The following is a 12339-nucleotide window of genomic DNA, read 5'->3' as shown; positions in this document are numbered from 1 at the left end:
TCTGAGGTGTCATAGAAGACCGTCTGTGAGCTGCCTGTACGGGCATTGAAATCCCCCAGGAGTATGATGTCTCCATCTCTCGAGAACTCCCAGATATCATCATCAAGTACAGAGTAAGGAGATTGTCCTCTGGGTGAAGCATATACTGAAGTGCTGGGAGGAAAGTAGCATATGGCGATGTACAAGAAACGTCTAGTCTCTGCCCTCAGCCTCACCCACAAGTATCTGGCCTGATCATCTCTCCGAACTATGTGCAGTAGTGGTTGGAGCTCCTCTCTGAAAAGAACTGCTACACCTCCTGATCCTCTAGTCCCATGCGCAGATCTGGTGCATGCCCGGAAAGCTGTCTCCCATCTGTATCCCATCTCCCATCTGTATCCTGATATGTGCGGCATCAACTCTCCTGGAGCGTGATGAGTCTCTGAGTAGAAAACAATGTCTCTGTCTCTGAAGCTGTCCTCAAAGGCCCCCACATCAAGTCTATACGAACCATTACAGTTCCAAACCGCCATCCTGAGAGTGGTCCCATAGGTCTCGCACCGTCATGTAGAGCGGTGCTCTGTAATCACTACTCGTCCATTTCTGTAAAAAGCTAACTTTCCCTTCTCACTTGTTGCTATAATCTCTGGCATGACCTCTCTCATATGTGCAGGCAGGGGGTAGCGGATGCGCAGGGCAAGGGAGGGTGCAGTTTGCGTGAGTGGAGTGCAGGCTACACGAGGGGGGTGGCAGCAGGTTACGAGAGAGAGAGAGAGAGAGAGAGAGAGAGAGAGAGAGAGAGAGAGAGAGAGGAATTTCCTTGTTCAAAGAGAGCATTGGTCATGGGAATAGAGGTGGATCCCTACATTTGCAAACCTATCTGAATGGAAGCGCTGCTATCTGACTATGCTGCCTTCTTCTCCTCTTCTTTTCTTCTCTCTCTCTCGCCACCTGAGCCATCGCAGGCTGCTTGTTCCTCGCCACAGGCCTACTCTCTTCCTCGCCCCTGATGTGGAAGGTGGGCATCTCTCTCTCTCTCTCTCTCTCTCTCTCTCTCCCTCTCTCTTGCCACCTGCCTTGCACCAGCTGAGCCATCGTAGGCTGCTGTAGACCTGCCTCCCTTGCCGTTTTACCCACAGCTGCGCGAACTGTGCACACTACCATCGCACCTGCAGCTGCATATTGAAGTCTGCTCCATCACGGCAGGTAGCAGCACCCTCGTCTGTCAGCAGTCCAGCAGCTCTGCACCATCCCGATTGTCCAGCCTCCCCATCCAGTCCACCCAACCCCACGCCATTAGCCAACCCAACATGGAGGGGTTGGAGTGACCCTCCCCCCCACCTTCCCCTCCCCCCTCACCTTCCCCCCCTCTCTTCTTCCTTCACTATTGGAGGTCGCCATGACTTCCATGGAGGACCGACTCAAGAAAATCGAGGCGGGGCTCCATGCCCTTGTGAAGGAGAACAAGACTAAGACGGACTCCACACTCACTCACATCGAGAACAAGCTATTGAAGAAAATGGAAGCAATGGAGAAGACCATCAAAAGCCTCAAGTTAGAGAATGCGAAACTCAAGGAGGAGATCATCTCCTTGAAGGAAGAAGTGGCCGCATCAAGAGAGCTCAAGGAAGAACGAGAAATACAAGAAGCTGACAAGGTGGCCATTAAAGAAGAAATCACCAAGGAGCTCACCAAAGCAATGGAGGTCAAGATGGAAGCCACCAAGGAGGGATGGGTGGAAGGAGGGATGGGTGGATGTAGTCCGTAACAAAATAAAAAAGGAAGTGAAGGAGGAGAAGAAGCATGAAGAGACACTATGAATGCATGCCACCCTCGAAGAGAAGAAAATGCGAGAGGCCCGCATGCTTAATGTGCGGGTGAGCGGCAGCAAGGAGGAAGGTGGGGCATCATCGGAGAGCGATGGGCGAATGTTGTGTGCCAAGTTGGGATACACAACAACCCCCTTCACTAAAGCATGGAGAGTAGGGAAAGACCCGCAAAAGAGGGTCCTCATGCTACAATTCAAGGACCTCATGGACAAGATTGCCTTCTTCAAAAAGAGGATCGCATTGAGAGGATTGGCGGGAGAGCCAATATACATTGATGAGGACCTCACCAAAACCCAATTGGAGCATCGAAAGCTTTGCATGCCAAAAATCATGCAAGCAAGGAGGGAGGGTAAGAAGACATTCTATCGGGATGGGCGGATCTTTGTGGATGGCAAACCCATCGCATAGGGATTCGCGGCCTATGAGACTATGGAGACCATCAAGGAAGCGGCACCTTATGAGATCACCATTGGGGTATGGAATTGTGATGGTTGTTTATGGACTCAGCCAGGACGTCTAGAGGAGGTGATGGAGGGGAGGGATATCATCATGCTCACAGAGACACATGAGCGCCAGAAGAGAGGTCTCCCACATGTTCGCGGCTATCATTGGGAGTCTTCATTTAGGAGGTCCACAGGGAGGCAGCCAGCATCACGGGGATCAGGAGGGATCGCCCTCCTAGTACGGAGAGAGCTACAGGACAGAGTCACAGTGATGAGCAGGGACACAGAGGCCCGCTTCATGTGGGTACGTATACAGTTAGCTCCGGATAGAGCCATCCATGTTGCACTATGCTATTTCCCTCCGCGCGGATCACATTTTGCAGAGCATGCAGAGACACAGCATGAGCCTACATTGGAGGGGGAGACTCTAGAGGAGGATGAGGAGGAGGAGAGTGTAGCTGAGGAGGAGGAGGGGCCACAGACATAGTCACCTTTCTCAGTTCTATCAGAGGATATCCTTCACTACGCGGCATTGGGAGAGGTCCTACTTGTAGGGGATTTCAATGCCCGCACACAGAGCCGACAGTGTGAGATATATGACTTCGATGACCCCACCTTACTACACACCATAGCAGCAGAGGACGTGGGGCTAGGGCGGACCTCAGAGGATAGAGGGAGTGACTCCACCAGATACGGGTCACACTTATTGGCATTGGGCTCAGCACACCACCTCTTGATTTACAACGGGATGTCTCGTTGGCCGACATCGGGAGGGTATACGTGCTTCCAGAAAGGGGGCAAGATGGGGCATGGTGGCAGGAGAGGGCAGAGCATAGTGGATTACATTTTAGGCTCCATAGGGGCCATGGATATCATTAGCTCTTTCACCATCCCGCCACGACCCATTGGGGCAGACCATACAGACCTCAGTCTATCTATCAGGACTAGTTCACCCACATTACCTCCTCCTCCCTCCACACAGCATACCACTATACACTTCAGTGACGAGCTATCAGAGATATATAGATACCATGTGTATGCAGGGATTCGACAGCTAGACCCAGACGCCCCACTCTCGACACTCACCAGTGAGCTGACTACCATTCTCCACTCTGCGGCACTAGAGAGTTTCCCCTTTACCACACACTCTAGTGATACACCACTCCCTGGGACGATGCCCCAGAACAGATGGTATGACGACGAGTGCAGACAGCTATACCGGAGCCTCAGAGCACAACATGTCACTGGACAGATCTCAAAGAGACAGATGGGCACTCTTACTAGACGTAAGAGGAGAGCCTTTGAGGAGACACAGTGGTGGGACATGTATCATACACTCACGAGCAGAGAGGCAGCAGTCTCCTGGAGAGACATGAGACAGCGGCCCCCCCCTACACCTATAGAGGACCCTGCAGTTTGGCATGCATATGCTGAGACACTATACCAGATGTCGGACCAGCCTCCCATCCCACACCTAGTGGAGCCCCGACCCACAGCTCCCACTCTATTTACCATAGACATGGTGAGACGAGGTATCCAGAGTTTACAGCACCGACGGGCAGCGGACCACACTGAGCTTCAGGGTGAGCACTTCATATATGCTGCACACACTTTGGCTCCACTGATTGCACATATGTTTAGCAGGGCACTAGCAGAGGGATTTCCAGAGAGTTGGACTCTACACACCATAGTGCCTCTACACAAAGCTGGGGACCGTATGGATCCAGCTAACTACAGGACTATCATGATTGGCCATATGATGGCCAAGATCTATGGAGCAGTCTTAGAGTCTGAGTTGAGCAGATACGCAGAGACCGAGGGGATACGAGCACCTGAGCACGCAGGCTTCCGGCGTTCCTTCTCTACTGTGGATCATATCTTCACTCTCAGATGCCTGATAGAGCAGTCACGGAGCCGAGGGAGACGCCTCTACTGTTGCTTTGTGGACTTCCGCAAAGCTTTTGACACAGTCCCTAGAGAGCGGCTTTTACAGCGTCTTATATCTCTGGGTATACTGCCAGACATGATATGGGCCATATATGCTTTGTATGAGAGAGTATCAGGCAGAGTCAGATGCCCTGGCGGACTTTTAAATAGCATCACTAGCACCATTGGGGTGAAGGAGGGTTGCCCGCTCTCCCCTACTCTCTTCGGCTTATATATAGATGAGATAGCAGATTACATCAGACAGAGTGGAGGAGTAGTTGCCCCTATGGACATATTATGTTATATGATGATGATATCTGAGTGGATTACATTTTAGGCTCCCTATGGGCCATGGTACATATTATGTTATATGCTGATGACATTGTTCTACTTGCAGAGTCACAGGAGGATCTACAGCTCCACATATAGGCTCTCGGCTCCTTTTGTACAGACAGAGGGGTGACAATGAACCTTGGCAAGACCAAGGTTCTGATATTCCACACTTCAGGGATTGTTCGGAGGAGATCAGTCTTCCCCTTTGCAGATAGCCAGATTGAGGTGGTAGAGTCATATGTGTACTTGGGCATCACGTTCACTGCTAGGACGGGCCGCTTCTCCATGGCACAGGCTGCTAGAGACCGCACCACCCGAGCTTACGCAGCGCTAGCTATGCTTGAGAGGGGCTGCCATCAGACACATTTTCAGGAGCCTCGCACGAAGAGCTGGTTATTTGACACCTTAGTGACTCCAGCCCTACTATATGCTGCCCCAGTATGGACCCCAGGTCTTTCAGAGCAGATGTGGAGCAGACTTGAGAGGCCACAGATACTGATGCTTGCCCGGATGATTCGGAGTAAGCCATCAGTTCCCCATGATATTGTGAGAGCAGAGTTTGGTGCTTCACCTATGGTAGTGGAGGCACTATTCCAGACTGTGGGATATTTTCATAGATTGAGAGACATGAGAGCAGACAGACTATCTCGCCTTGCTCTAGAGGCGTCTGGAGAGCTAGCAGACTCAGGAGATCAGAGGTCATGGTATGCCAGTGTGACTAGGTGGCTTCAGACTTATGGTTACTCTATGGACAGATTGCCTCCTTTACAGTATGATCCAGATGCACCACGCCAGGTCCTCTCTCACATTGAGAGGAACACAGTCATCAGGTATGAGCTCACACAGAGATACGCAAAGCAGACTTGGATTACACCTTCGCGGCCACTGGCCACGAAGATGGCATACTACAGAGACCACTTCCTCACGCTCACTGAGGATGGGTTCATATAGCGGCCTAGATACATGGACATATATCTACCGCATGGCACGAGGGTGGCCATTGGACAGCTCAGACTTTCATCACCTCAGCTTGAGATAGAGAGTGGCAGAGCAGCCCGCATCTCACGAGAGGCCAGGCTATGTAGATTGTGCAGACAGGAGGTGGAGTGTGAGAGCCACTTCCTGTGCAGATGTGACCACTATGCTGAGATCAGATCACGCTACCCCATCCTGTTTGATAGACCGAGAGTTTCACTACAGTCAGTGATGACATCATTGGATCAGAGGCTGCTGGGGAGACTCTTGATAGAGATGCACCAGCGTAGAGAGCGAGCCCTTGAGATGGGGGAGGGTAGAGCTGAGGACAGACAGACAGCTCACGGATTACTTCCAGGCTCTAGCACCTACACAGACGGAGCCACAGCCACCCACATACCAGGGGATGACTCTAGCACGAGCTGAGGAGGCCAGAGCTAGAAGGAGACCACGGCTATGAGGATATCGCTCTCGAGCATCCCAGAGACATAGGAGAGAGGGTCAGGCCATCAGGGCACAACATGCAGCCCACATTCAAAGCAGAGCAGAGCAGACGCTTGACCTAGCTCACATAGCTAGACTCATCACATCAGGCTCGCGGATGTATCAGATACTATACCCTACCCTCACCACTGGCTGGAGCTGACCCAGCCACATACACCCTACACCCTCCTCCCTCCTATCACAGTTCTATATTCTATCACGTATACCGGATGTTTTGTTATTACCCGGTCACACTACATTTTGTACATCGGATGCTTTGTTATTACCCGGTCACACACCCCATTGTATATACCGGATGTTCGATTATTACCCGGTCACACCCCACATTTTTGTTACTTTACACGCACATAGGATATCCAGCGGATATATACTTTGTACATTGATTTGTCTCATAGGCCAGTTCTCTTTGGCCTTTTGAAGACGTAAATAAAATCTTTCTTTCTTTCTTTCTTTCTCTTTGCTCTCTCAACCTCTCCCCCCCTACATCCTGATGCTACCTCCTGTCCCTCTTGCTACATTGTTGTTGTCTCAGTTCTGGAAGCTCTATCCTCCTAGTGCATCCAATTCTCTCTCTCTCTCTCTCTCTCTCTCTCTCTCTCTCTCTCTCTCTCTCTCTCTCTCTCTAATCAGGAAGTGATGACGAAGCTGTCTAGTGTGATAAGCCTATACAAGTCTGCCAAAAGCTTTGTCCGCCTTAGGAGATGTAACAAAAACCACAAAAAGCCTCCTATAGTAGCTCACAAAACCCAAGGGACCGCGAAACCCTTGGGTTGTGCCTCCAAAATCATCTACATCCACTCTTAACATGTCCTGATGTTGTAACCCACAAAAGAATGTAGATCTACAAAGCTGTCTAGCTGTGATAAGCCTATACAAGTCTGCCAAAAGCTTTGTCCTCCTTAGGAGATGTAACAAAAACCACAAAAAGACTCCTATAGTAGCTCACAAAACCCAAGGGACTGCGAAACCCTTGGGTTGTGCCTCCAAAATCATCTACATCCACTCTTAACATGTCCTGATGTTGTAACCCAAAAAAGAATGTAGAAGAGAGGTAGAAGGGACCCAATCGTCGTCCACTACAAAAGCAAAGGGAAGGTACCAAGATGCACATCTGTCTGACCAAACCAACTTTCAAGGCCTCACTAAGTCGACTCTCACACAAATCTGCAAACACCAAGCGACAAAGTTCTGCTTCCAGACACATGGGCCTCAAAGTCTAGCACCCCTTTTCGGTATTTCTTTCTTTATTGGTGTTGCAACAAGGTACACCTGTTGCGGGTCCTCTTTTCTATAGGCTCCAATATCCACTACTAAAGAAGAAACCCTTGGCTTCTATTTAAAGTTACTTGCTGGCCAAAAACAAGGCGCCCCAAAAGCTGCTTACTCCAAAGCTGTGCTCAAATCTAGCACCAAAAGCTACCATACAACAACCCTTGAATTGCGGCACTATTCATGCTAATGCCAAAACAACAACTATTTGCGCATTTCGGAGTTTTTGGTCGGATATCCTTTGCAAGGTTCCACTCAAAAGTCTTGCCCCTTTCTAGGTTATGCCATGTCATCAACTTGTGACATTTATTGTATTTTTGTCTTAACTTGGAGAATGTTTGTAAGAAACCGCTTTTGGACATTCTCACACCCTTTCCAAGTAGACTTTGAAATGCTTCCATTCCACAGTTCAATTGCATAAAGAAGAACGAGTATCCATCCTTCTCCACAAATTGTTACGTGGAATCATATCAAAGGCTTTCTTGAGGTCCACAAAGTGACAATAGAATGGCTTACCTTTCAATCAACTTTCCTCCATGGGAACATGAAGAGTGCCAAGATGATCGATTGTGGTATGACGTTGACGGAAATCCACTTGTTGCACACTTTCCATTCTTTTAAGCCCATTCACTCAATTTTATCTCCACTTTGCACCCAAATAACTTTGCCACAAGGGACCCAATTATTATTTTCTATTAGTTATTTACATTCTTTACATCCCCTTCTTTATGCAAAGGCTTGACCCAATTAGTGCTCCAATTACATGGTATACCATGTTGAATATATCACACATCCAATAATGTGATGCCTCTCTTGTCCATTTAATCATTTCCAACTTGGTATCATCATAAGTGACCAACTTCTTAAGCTCGCTGGCGGCTGCATACATCTCCAATACTAAAACTAGAGGATATACATGGGAGTGAACCATAACATGGCATCTTTCCGGTATTTGGTTGCTCAAATAGTTGCCCACAATGCGTGTACGTATCCATAAGACTCAAGTTACCATAACTCTCAGTCGGCTTGCCCTCTAGGTTCCTTCAAAATCTCCTCATACACGTGCCTTTTCTTGGACTAGAAAAAATGGCCGATTGGCTTCTTATCTTCTTCTCTTCTTTTGAATTAGTGCCTTGGTTCTTAGTTGCATCTAGCTTTATCAAGGACTTTTTTTTCTTCCGAGAAAAAGATCCTTCTATTAGTTAATGAAACTGCCCATAGGGCTACGACCACCTCTACAAGAGAGGGCTACAACAATCATGATGGGGAGACTCTCCCAATGAAAAAACAGCATATGTATAATGAGGCTAAATCAAGAAATGGGACGGGGGAAAAGCCACACAGGTGGATGGTAATGCCATCTGAGTACACCCTGGACCATGGTGAAAAAAGGCCCAGGACACCAGAGTCGAAGGAAGGCCTCTTTGCGCACCCTCATGCAGTCGGAGCTGCCCAGGAGTCTCTCGAGTTGTCCTCTGAGAGTATGGACCAACTCAAGCCAAAGATCTCGAACAGTCTTTGCTAGTGGTACAGGGCAAGCCTCGAAGATGCGAAAGTAGCGGGCCCGCCAGATGAACCAGAGTGTCAGGCATTGATGAGCTCCCAGCACTCCTCTCTCTCACTACACCACTCCTGAGGAGTAAGCTCTGTGGCAAGCTGGAGTGTAGGTCGCCCCGCCTGCATCACTATCATCCTGCTGGTGAAAGATAGCTCAAACTGAAGTTCCGGGCTCGTGAGAGTGGACCAAGCAGCTTGCCCCCAAGTGTACTGCCAGGCCGTGGAAAGAGCAGGCATCAGCCGAAGAACACGAAGCCACACCTTGACGAAAGGAAGTTCCTATTCAGCCTCTCTACCTGACTGATACAAGAACTCGAGAAGATCCAGCAAGAAGTACTGTACCACATAGTAGCCAACAGCATCTGGTTGGCCGCTACAACTCTGCCTGCTAGGGAAAGTCGTCTGGAGCTCGAGTGTAACAACATTTCTCCTGATAGACAGGAGAAGGGGAGCAGTTTGTTGCTCTGGAGACAAGTCCAAACCAACCTGACATCCCAAGTACCGAACTGCAGTCCCTGGGGGGATCCACCTGAAACCCTCACCTGGCATCTAATCGGGCATAGGAGCACTACCAACCGAGAAAGCCACTGTCATTCTCCAGTTGATCAGTGCGCAAGATGCACAACAAAAGGTCTCTAGATTCTGCTCACACCTGTGAAGGTTGGCCTCCTGGCCATCCAAGTACAAGGCTGAGTCGTCTGCAAACTCAGCGTCTAGTAGCTCATGTCCCCGAATAGGGAGTGCTAAGGCCTGTAAACCAACTTGCTGCGACACCAAAAACCTGCTCATCACCTCACCATAGAACAGAAAGAGGAAGGGGGCAAGAGGGCAGCCCTGTCTGACCTAACGTGTGAGCATGAAACGATCACCTCTACCTCCTGACAAAAGAACCTGACTGTGTGCCCGTCTGTACAAAGCTGACACCCCTCTGATCCAAGCATCTGAGAAGCCCATCCTGTGTAGAGTGCCCTCCAAAAAGTCCCAGTCAACTCTATCGTAGGCCTCCTCAAAATCGAGAAGAAGAATCACCAGCTCCTCACCATGAAGCCGCGCTAGGGCAGAAGCCTCTCAAAAAGTAAAGATGTTGTCAAGGATACTACGCTCCTTGACAAAACATGTCTGAGTCCCATGTATAAGGCTGTCTAGAAGTGGCTGAATCCTCAAACTCAGAGCCTTGGCAATAATTTTGTAGGTTGAGTCGAATCTCATCCAAGGAGCCACCCTCCTTGGGAATGAGGTAGATCAAGCCCTCACTCATGCTATCAGGCATCTCTCCTATGTGCAAGATGTACTGAAAAGCACTACAGAGATCTGGACCAAGCAAGTTCCAGCACTCTAAGAGAAAACTAGGAGTCAAGCCATCCTCACCTGGACAGCTACCACGGGGGAGTGCACTAAGAGCCGTGTGCAACTCCTCAAGCTGAAGTGGTAGCTCAAGCCTGTGACGCATCTCCTCAGTCACAAGACAAGGCATCTGTGCCCACACCTGCTCTCTGCATGCATCCTGACTCTCTGATTGAGGCTCTGCAGACAGTAACTCACGGTAAAAGTCAGTAGCAACTGCATGCATGTCCTCTCGCTCAGAGGCAATTGACTCGTCTAGCCTCCTCAACTGACTAACCTTGGGATGCATATGCTGAGGTCCCACTGCCTCAAAGAAAGCACCAGTCACTCTGTCACCCACTTGTGTCCACTGAGATGCCTGTGGATGAAAAGCAAACTCATGGTGCCGCTCCTCTATGCTAACAAGCTCCTACCGAGCCTGCTGTAACTGCTCCTCCAACCATGGACTGTCTGGATGATGCTCCTGTATCCTCTGCAAGGAAGCAACGCCCCGTCGGAGTCGCTGCTCCTCCTCTCTCGCTGCAGCCAAGCGAGTCATAGACTCCATAGATTCCCAGCACTCTTAAGAGAAAACTAGGAGTCAAGCCATCCTCGCCTGGACAGCTACCACGGGGGAGTGCACTAAGAGCCGTGTGCAACTCCTCAAGCTGAAGTGGTAGCTCAAGCCTCTAACGCATCTCCTCAGTCACAAGACAAGGCATCTGTGCCCACACCTTCTCTCTGCATGCATCCTAACGCTCTGACTTAGGCTCTGCAGACAGTAGTAACTCACGGTAAAAGTCAGTAGCAACTGCACGCATGTCCTCTGGCTCAGAAGGCAACTAACTCGTCCGGCCTCCTCAACTGACTAACCTTGGGATGCATATGCCGAGGTCACACTGCCTCAAAGAAAGCACCAGTCACTCTGTCACCCACCTGTGTCCATTGAGATTCCTGACGATGGAAAGCAAACTCATGGCGTCGTTCCTCTATGCTAACAAGCTCCTAGCGAGCCTGTTGTAACTGCTCCTCCCACCATGGACTGTCTGGATGTTGCTCCTGCATCCTCTGCAAGGAAGCAACGCCCCGTCGGAGATGCTGCTCCTCTCTCGCTGCAGCCAAGCGAGCCACAGACTCCAGAGATTCCCAGCACTCTAAGAGAAAACTAGGAGTCAAGCCATCCTCACCTGGATAGCTACCACGGGGGAGTGCACTAAGAGCCGTGTGCAACTCCTCCTCAAGCTGAAGTGGTAGCTCAAGCCTCTGACGCATCTCCTCAGTCACAAGACAAGGCATATGTGCCCACACCTGCTCTCTGCATGAATCCTGACGCTCAGATTGAGGCTCTGTAGACAGTAGCTCACGGTAAAAGTCGGTAGCAACTGCACGCATGTCCTCTGGCTCAGAAGCAACTAACTCGTCCGGCCTCCTCAACTGACTAACCTTGGGATGCATATGCCGAGGTCCCACTGCCTCAAAGAAAGCACCAGTCACTCTGTCACCCACTTGTGTCCACTGAGATGCCTGTCTATGCAAAGCAAACTCATGGCACCACTCCTCTATGCTAACAAGCTCCTAGCGAGCCTGCTGTAACTGCTCCTCCAACCATGGACTGTCTGGATGCTGTTGCTCCTCTCGCTGCAAGGAAGCAACACCCCGTCGGAGACGTTGCTCCTCCTCTCTCGCTGCAGCCAAGCGAGCCACAGACTCCTAGAGAAAGAAACGACGAAGCTGACCTAGTCCTGAGGCCATTCTATCAGCAGGAGAATCTTGCATGTCGAAGCTCTCTGTCCAAAAAGCCTCCATTCGCTCTTTGAGGTAAGAGTCGTGCAAGGCCCGCTCAAGGATGCGAAGCATCGTGCTCCCCCTCCTCTGTTTATCTGTCACTGTGTCACTGTGAGTATCATTGGTGCATGGTCCGAGAAGGAAGTCCATGCGAGAATGGCAACTGTCCCACCCAAGTCACAGAAATGGTCACTAGTGTAGACGCGATCTATCCGCGATAGATTTACTCCTCCCACTCTGCTGTCCGAACGAGAGAAGGCCAGGCTGTCTGGGGGCCTCATAAAGCCAGAATGCTGCCACACATCCGAAACCCTCAGAGTCAAACAAAACCTCTCCCAAGCTGCCAGCTCAACTCCATGCACAGTAGCGTGGCTACCACCAATCCTATCAAAGGGGTTCTCTAACATGTTGAAGTC

General features: G+C 50.1%; 1 protein-coding gene across 2 annotated transcripts in view; it reads left to right on the top strand.

The window, feature by feature from the left end:
• LOC147440094 (DExH-box ATP-dependent RNA helicase DExH3-like) overlaps positions 1–12339 on the top strand; it is a 226516-nt gene that overhangs the window by 188873 nt on the left and 25304 nt on the right. Inside the window, exon 19 of one of the 2 annotated variants that reach the window (XM_086483839.1) lies at positions 4575–4755. The exons of the other annotated variant lie outside the window; for it this stretch is intronic. Coding sequence (XP_086339965.1) covers positions 4575–4640 — 66 coding nt within the window. The 3' untranslated portion in view covers positions 4641–4755. Of the gene's footprint in view, positions 1–4574; positions 4756–12339 lie in introns of those variants that run through there. 2 annotated transcript variants of the gene reach the window in all.

This window comes from Adiantum capillus-veneris, chromosome 16 (genome assembly GCF_014529385.1).
Source record: "Adiantum capillus-veneris isolate H3 chromosome 16, ASM1452938v2, whole genome shotgun sequence".
In the NCBI taxonomy this organism is placed as follows: domain Eukaryota; kingdom Viridiplantae; phylum Streptophyta; class Polypodiopsida; order Polypodiales; family Pteridaceae; genus Adiantum; species Adiantum capillus-veneris.
This window is presented reverse-complemented; position numbering and strand designations above follow the sequence as displayed.